General features: G+C 42.0%; 1 protein-coding gene across 1 annotated transcript in view; it reads left to right on the forward strand.

Moving 5' to 3' along the window:
- Positions 1-704: 704 nt before the first annotated feature.
- Positions 705-12,345, forward strand: part of LOC145395053 (roundabout homolog 1-like) — a 138,674-nt gene continuing 127,033 nt past the window's right edge. Inside the window, exons 1-2 of the mRNA XM_080268809.1 lie at positions 705-747; positions 923-1,037. Of these exons, the coding sequence (XP_080124935.1) occupies positions 705-747; positions 923-1,037 (158 nt within the window). The remainder of the gene's footprint in view (positions 748-922; positions 1,038-12,345) is intronic.

Below are 12,345 nucleotides of genomic sequence, written 5' to 3' on the forward strand. Positions count from 1 at the left end.
TGAATGGAGATCTATGAAATACCGACCGAATTACAGCTTCGAAAACGAACCTTTTTCGAATTAGGAAAGTGGGACAATTAAAGCTTCATACAACTCGAAAATGACAACAGTGGACAATTCATACCAAATATCAGTGGCTATCAATCACTTATAGGAAGCACACCTCTTCCTTGGCCACTATTTTTATAACTGATGATCTAGGAAACTAGAGAAATGCATTTTAATTAAACTTTTATATTTATTTACAAAATACATTTGTAGTACATGCCTCCTGTTTATGTGCATGCTGTCGGTTTTCTAATAAAAGGCATCACTCTGCATATATATATGCACGCAGTGTATACAACGTCCATCAACCGTCATCCCTCTGGACCAAAACTATACTTCAGCTCTTCCTCCAAACCCAACTTCTCAACCCTTCACTATCCCTAGTCATAGATTTCCGTTCTGTATACCATTTTTGCGCTGTGGGCTAAATTTGGTTTTCTTAGGATGATCTTTCTTCCATTTTTTCTTATTTTATTGCCCTGACCCACCTTAACGTAACGTAAAGTAATGTACCCTTACCTAACCTAGCGGAGTACCCTAACAAATAAACTACAGTGTAACCTGATTCTAAGAAAACAAACTTACCCTAAGACAGACTTCCCTGGATAAGGAAAAATTAGGAAAGTGGTACACAGAATGGAAATCAGGTCCCTGATATGGCCTTCCACTTCAAGTCATGTGTACCTGTGTCCACTGCCAGTAACGTGATCGCTAGGAACATAATGGGGTATATCGTCATTCTTTCTTTTCCCTGACACACCCATCTCACCCTCCTTCTTCGCCGCCATGTAATACTATAATATGGCACCTGGCACTGGACTTTATTCTCCCTCACCTCACCTGACCTCTGACTCCCCGACTCTCTCCCCCACAGGCCGCGTGCCCCGGATCGTGGAGCACCCAGCTTCACTGATAGTTCGCAAGGGCTACCCCGCCACACTGCTTTGCTCCGCTGAGGGTCGACCCCCGCCAACCATCACGTGGTTCAGGTAAACACAGCCACCGTCTGATTGAAGTAACACTGACCATTACTTAAATAAAATGGACACCAACACCACTTCTAGCTTTAATACACTGGCCTTTATCATGCTTGAGTTATTAAATTCAATATCTACAGTGTGAACAACACTTTCAGTTTAATTCTGAATAGCCTACACAAATTATCTGAAGCTACGAGGTTCACTGCAACCCAGATTTTATATGCATTTACTGTATATTAACTTATTCGTGGCCTACCAGGCGAATTTTAAGTTAAGCTGAATTTGCATTGACTAGTCTAATTATCAGACGTTATCATAAATAGCTGAAGTTTTACAGGGCTGAGGAAAATGTCTTGGGCGAGGCTTTTTGTTTCTTCAAATAAAGCCCCTGTCTTGGACGCTGCCACAAATAATCTGGGTAAGGTGAGAACCATGATATTATAATGTGATGGAAAAGGTCGCAAGGAATATATCAGTACGCTTGGGAATTGGGGAACTGAATGGTTGTTGATATGGTTGGAGATGCATGGATCAGATATTTGTAGAATGGCAGACTGTTCAGAAACATACCAGCAAGTCTAAGATAATTTACGTATTGATGGATTTTTAAAAAAGTGTATGACAAGGTGAACAGTGAGGGATTATGGAAGGATTTAGCTTGTGTGATTCGGATGGAAAGTATTTTTCTTTTAATGGCAGTAGCGAAACACGTGTAAGAAGATGGACGTCTAATGAATGGATCATTATCAGCTCGATTTGTCTTGAAGTTGGAATATCAGGAGTAAGACAAGTGGAAAATGATCTGTTAGGAAATAAGTGTTAGTTGCATACGAAAGCAAGGGTAATAAACACAGATATTCGTGAAAGGTGTGAGGTGAGGAAGTTAAATGATCAAAGGGGAAAAGACAATGTGGTTAGATACTATAGTCATTTAAAGAGAATAGATGTAATTAACGTGGTGAAAGGGACTGATATGCTTGCCCATGGCGGTGGGATGAAGCGTGGTAGACCAAGAAAAAGATGGATGGTTTGTGGATATGGTAAGTGCGTGTGCGATAAAGCTAGATACGAAAGTTGAAGAATTTTATGAAATGATATACTGAAATACAAATGACGAGGATCGCACTTACTTATTAACGTGTTAGTTGACGAAAAAACGCCATCCTACACATGTACAGTATGTGGGTCTTATCCCGAGGAAGAAAAAAATGTGTGAATTGTACGGGCCATTTACTGGGCACTCAGTCTGTTACTTCTTGTCTCTTTCCTCCTTGCTCCCGGATCCTACCTCACCACATCTCATAGGAAATAATTAGTGACAGAATGATGGTGGTGATGATGATGATAATGTGGTCATGTACAGGTGAACTTATTCTGTACTCTGATGTAAAGAAAGAAGGTACCAAAGCCTTGAAACCCGTAAAAGTTGCCCTTTCCAGCTTAAAAAAGTGAACAAAGGAGAGCCAGAGTCAAGATTCGTTCATTCTGGGATGGCTGATACATTACATTTTAAGGGGATCATAGGCAAAGGTAAGTACAGATTGAGGAAGACAGGCACAGAGTAGCCCAGATGCATACCTGAAGGACTGACATAATTGGTTAATTCATGCGTTAAAGATTGGATAGAAAAGGGGTTGAGTAAATTGCTACATGACCGCTGCACAACCGCCTTAATGGGGGAGGATTGACTGACTGACAAACGATACTGGCGGCACAACAGTTAAGGTCAGACATCTTGGGTAATGGGGAGGGATACACGCATACACTTCGTGAGTGTATTCGTCCTTGAAACACCAATACTAGAAGGACAGAGATATAACACTGCTCATCTGTGATTATCTTTGCTCTTGCCAGTACCAGTGCTGTTATCAATGTCACTGTTACCATCGCCACCGTATCCAAAGCTACAACCCATCACCCCCAGCTAAAACATTCTGCCTCCACCACCACTACCCTGGCCATTACATCCCTCACCACAGTTCGTTACTCCTGGCATTTTGCTTAAAAAAAAAAAAAAACTCATTTAACTTTATGTCCACTCTTTTTTGCTTAAATGACTTTTATTTTTATTTTTTTTAGTCTGAAAAACTGAACTTTTTGCTGAGATCGTATCCTCTCATTATTTGGTGCTGTTCCTTCATGCTCTCTGCCTCTGACTATCCCATGCCTTTATATATATATATATAAAAACTGTATATATATATATATATATATATATATATATATATATATATATATATATATATATATATATATATATGTGTACATATGTGGAACCTCTGTGGTACAGTGGTAGAGTGTGCGTTTCGTACATGGGTGAACCAGGGTTTGCGCCCTGCCAGGGTAATAAACTTTGGGAGTGTTCACCTGGCCACGTACTGCATTGGCGGACATAAGGGGTGCTGTGGTTGAACCAGTGTCGCTTATTGTAACGTATGCTTGCACCCAGTCGGCTTGCACGGGCCGATTACACTTGGTTCACAGACTACACACACATCCAAAGCCACTCCAACACTACAGTTACACTTACAAGCACTTCCCATCCTACATACAATCTCTACCAGACAGCCTAAGCCACTTGGTAGAGATACATTGGCTGTATCGTCCCGACTTCGGTTGGGATAGGCCGGTCCTGCAGTGGATACTCAAATGGCTGATGATGATGATGATACATATATATATATTTATAAATATATATATATATATATATATATATATATATATATATATATATATATATGGAGCCTCTGTGGTAAAGTGTGCGTTTTTGTACACTGAAGAACGAGGGTTCACGCCCCTCCAGGGTAATAAACTTTGGGAGCGTTCTTCAGGCCACGTACTGCATTGGCGGACACAAGGGGTGCTGTGGTTGAACCAGTGTCGCATACTATAAAGTATGTTTGCACCCAGTCGGCTTGCGCTGGCCAATTACACTTGGTTCACAGACTACACACACATCCAAAGCCACTCCAACATTACAGTTACACTTACAAAGCACTTCTCACCCTACATTCAATCTCTACCAGACAGCCTAAGCCACTTGGTAGAGATACATTGGCTGTATCGTCCCCACTTCTGTTGGGATAGGCCGGTCCTGCAGTGGACACTCAAACGGTTGATGAGATGAGATGATATATATATATATATATATATATATATATATATATATATATATATATATATATATATATATATATATATATATATATATGTATATTCTGTCTTTTCCATCCTCAGTACTAAACACGCATTGACTAAGATCCTGATGGAGACTTCTGTAAGCAAGCACGGATTTCGGGATAGGGAGCGAACGCCCCTCGCATTTTTGGCTGACCAGTGTTTACTTTATAATAAAAGATTAAAAAAAAATTATGTGCAATAAATGTCTTATGTACGTGTTATCACAAAATTATTTCAATGGAAATCAGGAAGTTGGGGATTTTAATAATGATTTAGTACGAAATCAGACATGAAGATACTATTAGGAATCGCGCCCCTCTTTTGTTACTTTTGGATTCGACTTTGTTAAGAGCTGCACTCTGGTGTTGATTCCCTGCCTAGGTAAACTCTTTCATCTTTGTGTGTCAGCTTACACCTTCCCCTCTAGCTGGAAATTTGCTTTCATTCAGCCTACCAGAAAAGGGGTAACCATATCAAGCCAGTAATTATCACTCTATTGCTTGAGGCCCCTAAGCGTCCAAAGTTGTGAGACTGTTTTCAATAGGAAGGTTTAAAGTACTTTTCCTCTCATAACCTTCATTTTGACAATCGGTATTGATTCTGTCTGAGACGTTTGATTCTCACTCTTCTCTCATGCTTTTAATTTGTTGGTCATCCTCCTTTCAAGACTTTTGTGAAGTTATTGCCATCTTAGTTAATATCTTGCAGGCCTTCGACTGAATTTGGCACAAAAGTTTAATTTTCAGCCGTCCTTCTTATGGTTTCTATCCCTCTGTATGTGTCTTCATCTACAACTTTCTTTTTAACCCCGCTGTAGCTGCTGTTGTAGATGGTCATTGTCCTTCTCCTTCTATGCCTCAACTTTGGTGTTCCCCAGGGTTATCTTCTTTCATCAACTTTCTTTCCATCATTAGTCTCCACTGTAAATCTAAACTTATCCATAACTTCGCTGATACTCCAACTTTCATCTCTCCACCAGCTTGTCACAACGTTCAAGTTCTGTAGTACACTTGGACTGACAAAGTAACACTTTTTATGCATAAAAAACTCAATTCCTCCGTACTCCAGGTCGTCATATTCTTCTACAAAGATACTGCGAACTATTCAGTAATCTGATACACAGTTTCTTCCTTCATGATCGCTTAATATACCAGAGATGTTCTGGTTCCGGGACTTATCATGGAAAAATATTACTTCACTTGGAAAATCCGGTTCCCAGAGATTGTAGGTGCTAAATTGACTCCGTACTTTCTTTACCCTTATGGAGTACCACTCTCATGTGTGTTGGGGACCTCACTACATACAGGGTGGAAATAAAGGTTTTCGTCTCATCAGCTTTCCTTCTCTTACTGACTTCCTCCGTCCTTCAGTGTTGAGTCTCTTTCCCTTTATTGCCGCTATTGCAATCGTCACTGATTTTCTGAGCTGTCTTCATGAATCCCTCCTTGGTGCGTAGAACCCGTTCAATAACGCAGTCTTATTTATTTTCTCTCGACTCTCAAATGCTAAAGTTAATTGACACTGTCCGTCCTTCATGTATGCAGTTGATCATCTCTGGTACAGTTTTCCTTAGTCTGTATTTCCGTCTGTCTGTGACCCATGGACTTTTACATACGATACGTTAAGGCAGCTTGAAATACATAGCCTTGATTTTGACACCCTTCTGTTCAAGTTTCTAGGGAACAGCAACTGTTTTTTGCAGGCCTCCAGCATTTGGATCTTTATGTTTTGCTTTATAAAATTATGATCAACCACGTTCTCCCTACGTGTCAAGTGGGGTTGGTGGAGGATTAGTGCCCCTCCCTGAAGAACAGTTAACTCTAAGCCCTTGGCCACCCCGTTTGGGATACATGGCGTCTGGCAATGGATGGATGGATGGGACTACCAATCCCACAACCACTACCACTCCCACTGCCTGCACCGTCACCTTGGCAACGACCTGGAGAATAAACCGATACCCAACCTTGTGTTATGGCCCCGTGAGACAACTAACAGTGGCCGGTGACACGGTTCCCTTCTGTGAAAGAATAATAATCACAATAATTGCCAAAAAGTAAATAAACACAGTCAAACCGTTCAGTACGATGACGCCGTTTTAAGTTTTTGCTGATCACCGAATATTTTATCATAGCGGAGATTTTCTTGAGCTATCATGAGCTTTCCTGAGGCTTAACCCATTTGCGCCCAGCGTCCTCAGTATAGGACGGAAATGGACGTTTTCAAAAGTTCATAGAGAAGGAAACCCTGCGCTAGGGACCTATAAGCATCGCCACTATGAGCCGATAGGTGAAGGGCAGTACAGGATAAGGAAGCTCCCTAACACCCTATCCTAAGTGATTTATTTTTCTTACTACTCCTTGCTATCCTCCTCTGTGTCATTCAAGCCATTCCAGTATCACCATACTTGGCATAAATAACATAGAAGTTGATACAAATTAGTTGCATCCAGAAATAAATCGCTAAGGAAGAGGTGTTAGGGAGCTTCCTTAACCGACGAGAATACAGTATTAGGACGTTCTCCCAGGTAAAATGGCCATCCCTGTAACCTCCCCCTCAGCAGCACCACAACTACACAACCCTGGCCACGCAGCTAATTTCCTGAGTGTTGGGCGGCAGTAACTTTTAGCGAGAGTTGTGATGGGTTACACTAATTGCTGTTGCGTTACACTAATGTTTGACCATCATTGCACTGAGTTTTATTGGTCGTGTTGACGTGTGTGTGTGTGTGTGTGTGTGTGTGTGTGTGTGTGTGTGTGTGTGTGTGTGTGTGTGTGTGTGTGTGTGTGTGTGTGTGTGTGTGTGTGTGTGTGTGTGTGTGTGTGTGTGTGTGTGTGTAGAGGATAGGGAGACAAGTACAGAGGGGCCGAAGCAGGTAGAGAGAGAGAGAGAGAGAGAGAGAGAGAGAGAGAGAGATGAACGTTGTTAAGTACAGAGACAGGGATGAGTGTGTGTATGTAGTTAGGGAGGGAAGGAGACAAGTACAATGGCATGGGGGGAAGTATGGATTCTGATAGAGCTGTACGGAGTGGGACAGGTACAGGTAGGAAGGCAACGGGGGAGGAAAATAGGATGGAGGTCATGTAAGGATGGAGAGAGACCAGGAAGGGATGGGAGGGAAGATGGTAAGGAGGGAACTGGAAAGGTATAAGAAGGATTAGGGAGAGAGGCATTGACGGCTGGCAGGGAGAGGAGTAAGGAGGAAGGTGTGGAGCGAGGAATGCAGGGATGCGGAGAGGACAGGCAGGGAGAGTGGTAGGGAGACAGGATTAGAGAGGCAGACAGGGATGTATAGACGGTATGGCATTGGAAAGGAAGAAGGGAGGCAGGTACAGATGAAGGAATTCAGGGACGTAGAATATTTAGGCAGGGAGGGAGGAAGAGAGGCAGATAAACAGTAAGGCAGGCAGGGAAAAAGAAAGGGTAGGCAGTTAGCGAGGCAGGTACAGCATGAAGCAGGCAGCAGTACTCTATTTAATGACTCACTCACAGTAACTGGCCGGTAAATCACGCTTTATAGCCGACCAATGACCAGCCTACCTCACCCCACCCCATCCTGCCTCACCCTTCCTACTCCTCCCAGGCCCATCCTACCTCGATCCACGCCGCTCAGTCCCAGTCCACCCTGTTTCACCCAAGCCATATCCACTCCACCTCTCCCTATCCCAGTCCACCTCCACCCTTCTTCAACACATCCCACTACACTCCACTCCATTACACTCCATTCAGCCACACCCACTACATCCCCCACACCTTCATTTCCACCTCATCCTACTTCACACCACCACACCCCGCGTCATCAACGCTGCCTCATTCCAGTACACTACGCCACTCTTAATACTGTGCTTTACCCTGCCATCACCTACTCTGCCTCTTGCTAGCTCATTTTATATCATCATCATCATCATCAGTAGCAGCCATTGCAAGTCCACTGCTGAATAAAGGCCTCCCCCAGCCTTCACGAATTCCTTGACTGAACCAATTTCTGCCAAGTTTTCCTCGCAAACTTGTCATCTCATCTCTCCATCTCCTGTCTGACCTTTTTCTGCTACGCTTGTGGTCTCTTGGTGTCCAGTCAGTCAGCCTCTTGCTCCGTCGGTTATTCTTGCATTATGGCCTGCCCACCTCCGTTCTGTTCTTTTATAACTTCTATAAAGTCTTTAAGTCTGCTCTCTCTCACCCAAGCCGATCTCTTCCTGCCTCTCAAAAAATGTTCCCAACATTGACGTTTTCATTGCTATTTGAGAACACACTAGTTTATTTTCCATTGATTTTGTCCGTTTCCAGGTTCGCAACCGTACGTCATAGCTGCGATTACACATTTGATATATACTTCTCGTTTCATACAGAATGGCACGCTATTTTTCATGATGTCTCTATGTTTACTGAATGAGTTCTGTCCAATTACAATGCATCTTTTTATTTCTTTTCATGGTCTCTCAATTTTTTTCGGTATTCCCCAAGTAATTGTACATCTCAACTTCTTCAAGAAATTCATTTTTTTTTTTTTTTTTCAAATGACGCTCTTTGGTGCATCGGGATTACATATTAGTTTTACTGCGGTTCATCTTTAGCCCTACATATAAGACGTCCTCTACTTAGGTCATTTAACCTCTGTTACAGTGTCTGCAGTTTCCGAGATTAGGACAATATCATCTGCAAATCGTATATGGTTTAAGTTTTCTCAATCCATGTTTACTTATTTGTTTTCCCATTCTGGCTGTCTGAAAATACTTTAAATTCATGCTGTAAATAATTTTGGTGAAACTGTATCTTCTTGGCGCACGCCTTTCTCATGTTTATTTTTTTCTGAGTTTTTATGTAACTTAACTCTAGCAGTTCCCTTTGTTTTCGAGTACTTTTACAATGTTCTCATTTACTCCTTGTCCCTGCAATGAATTAATAATTACTGTGTGCTCCATTGAGTCAAAAGCCTTTTCGTAATTGACAAAACCTATGCACAGTGGTTAATTATATTCTGTAGCTTTCTCAGCAGATTCATCGTGTGCACATGATCAGGAGTCGAATGACCAAAGAGTTATGTTAGACTGTGTCACCGAATTTAGCTGTGAAAGGACAGGGTGTGGATAAATTCATGTGTGATATGTAAAGTCCCTTTACTGTAATACTACCACATGCAGATATCAGTTGAATAGAATGTTGAATCATGGTGTTAGTACCAATCAAAACTGCAGGGTCGGAATCCTGCCTGCTCACGAGGTTGGTTTTCTTCCAGATTTGTTCGCAAGAATTTTGCTGAAGAGTTTGTAAATAACTGATAATAAGCAAATAAGTCGGTAGTTACGAAGATCTTTTGAAACGCCTTTCTTTTAAAGCAAGGTAACTATTGCATTCCACAGTGTTTACGGATTTTTTTTTCCTTTGTACATGGAGCAAATAAATGGGCTAGTCCGATTTGAATTTCTGCTCCTGCATCTGTTAGTAAATCGTCTATTCTTCCATCTTCTCTTGGGTTCCTTCCTCTTTTCATACTTTTAAGAGAGAAATTTACATCATCTGTTGTTACCTTTGTTTTTTCACTTGGTCTTAATTCACCGTATCCTGATTCTAGCTGCATAATCTTGGTTCACTTCAACTCACCCTGCCTCATACGACTGTGCTTTCCGAATTATTGCTTATTCTACCTCATTAAATCTCACCCTACCTCATTGCACCTCACCCGACCTCATTGCATCTCACCCTATATCATTGCACCTCACTCTGCCTCATTGCACCTCACCCTACCTCATTGCATCTCACCCTACCTCATTGCACTTCATCCTACCTCATTGCACCTCACCCTACCTCATTGCATCTCACTCTACCTCGTTGCACCTCACTCTGCATCATTGCACCTCACCCTACCTTATTACACCTCACCCTACCTCATTGCACCTCACTCTACCTCGTTGCACCTCACCCTGCTTCACTATAATCAGATTGCTTCATTCTCACAAACGCTGCCTCACTCCACTTCACATTGCTTCATTCTACCACATTCCTCATCACTCTTCTCCCTTCCTTGGCCCACCTCACTCTTGACGCTGCCATACCCTTCTCTCTCTCTCTCTCTCTCTCTCTCTCTCTCTCTCTCTCTCTCTCTCTCTCACTTGCTCCAACTGACTGATGTGAACCCAGACTTCCCCCAAAGGCATGATCTTCTACTATTTTATCTCCTGAAATTTTCGAAGGATAGACAGCCCAGGATATTGGTACATGGGGAAGGAAGGACGGGAGATGGGAGAGGAAAATGCGAGGGGGATGGCGAGGAAAATGGAAGGGACAAAGTGAAGGTCAGAGTTGGGTCGAGAGGGGAAGGTAAATAAAAAAAAAATATAGGTGACGAGAGTAAAGAGGAAGGGAAGGTGAAGGGATGATAGGAAAGACAGACAGACACACACACACACACACACACACACACACACACACACACACACACACACACACACAGAGAGAGAGAGAGAGAGATTTAAGAGTGAAGAGTATAGGAGAAGGAAACAGTCACGTATGAAATTAAGAGGGAACAAGAGCATTCAGAGAGCGCATACCTCCACCATGATAGTAACATCTTCTCTCTCCCGTTATTCATGACCACGTAAGTCACTTAGTATTTAATCAGTTGTTACTTGGACGATTCTCAGTTATACCATACCATACAATAGTTTTTTTTTTATTATATTATTAACAGACAGACAAGTTGGCTGGCACGCACACACACACACACACACACACACACACACACACACACACACACACACACGGTAGAGTCAAATATATGCCCATCTTATCAGAGTTAAAAAAAAAAAAAAACGAAGCTAGATGGAGTGAGGAGGTTTGAAGAAAATGGGTTGTGGAAGGAATGGGTGGAGATGGATAAATTTGTTTGAGAGAGAGAGAGAGAGAGAGAGAGAGAGAGAGAGAGAGAGAGAGAGAGAGAGAGAGAGGAATGATCAACACCTACTTACTCACACTAAGAGCTTTTTTTTTTTTTTTTCTCTCAAGAGAAGAAGTACGGGGAAAAGAAGAGGAAAGAGCAGAAGGAAAAAGGGAAATTAGTGAAACGTAAAACGAAGTACAAGAATTACAAAGAAGAGTGGATAACAATATATATATACATATAGAAAGAAAACAGTTAAAGGAGAGAGAGAGAGAGAGAGAGAGAGAGGGGGGGGTAAACGGTGATCAATAGCTATTTACTCACACTAATTGCATCCCTGTTGTTTAATTTTCGGCAAAACTGAGAAAGACGAGGGATGGGAAGAGGATGAAGCAGGATAAGGAAGAATAAGGGAGACTAACGAAATAGGAGGAAAAATACAAGAGATACAAAGAAGAGAAGTGGAGAAAAAAAGAGGAAATAAAAGGCCGAGAGAGAGAGAGAGAGAGAGAGAGAGAGAGAGAGAGAGAGAGAGAGAGAGAGACTGAAAGGGAAAGAAAAGCGAGAGCAAGGAAGACAGAAGGATAAGAGAAGGAAAGATTAAGGTAAGGAAGAAAGACGTTAGTAAAATGACAAGAAGAGTTGGAGAGAAAATGAAACCGGCGATTAAAAAAAGTGAAAGGAATTGAGGGGAGAGGAAATGAGAAAAATTGACCAGTGAAATGAATTAAGAGAGAAAAGTAAGAGGAAGTGGCGGGTGTACACGAAGAGAAGGAAAGGGAATAGAGAGGAAGAATGAACCAAGCGGTTAATAAGGATGTTTAAGACAGAGTAGAGAAACCGGCAAAGTGCGCACTGTGAGCGTGTAACGAGCGAGCGAGCGCCATGCTATCGCCTTTTCTCTCGATATAAGATTATAGGCGGAATCTCCTATATTTAATTGTTAGAGCTGACGCCAAAAAACACAGTGTTGAGAAGGAAAAACTTTTTAAAAATGATTTCGTAACTGAGGTGTTCACCGAAAAGAACCGAACACTCCCTTGGAAAACTCGAGATTCCATGGAGTTCTTACGCCTTTATGGGTGAGATTTTAGTGGATAACAAAATCTATATACTGAATGAATCTATAACATGCAGAATGAATTTCAGTTCTACTTCACATATGAGTAAAGTTATCAGCTGCTTCTTGCCGGGCGGGTCGGGCCAGGCCGCTCATTCCCAAACTTAACTGAATGTAAATATCGCTCGCTCGCTCGCAATAAA

This window comes from Coenobita brevimanus, chromosome 4, assembly GCF_032717465.1.
Source record: "Coenobita brevimanus isolate Jiangsu-jjx chromosome 4, ASM3271746v2, whole genome shotgun sequence".
Taxonomy (NCBI): Eukaryota; Metazoa; Arthropoda; class Malacostraca; order Decapoda; family Coenobitidae; genus Coenobita; species Coenobita brevimanus.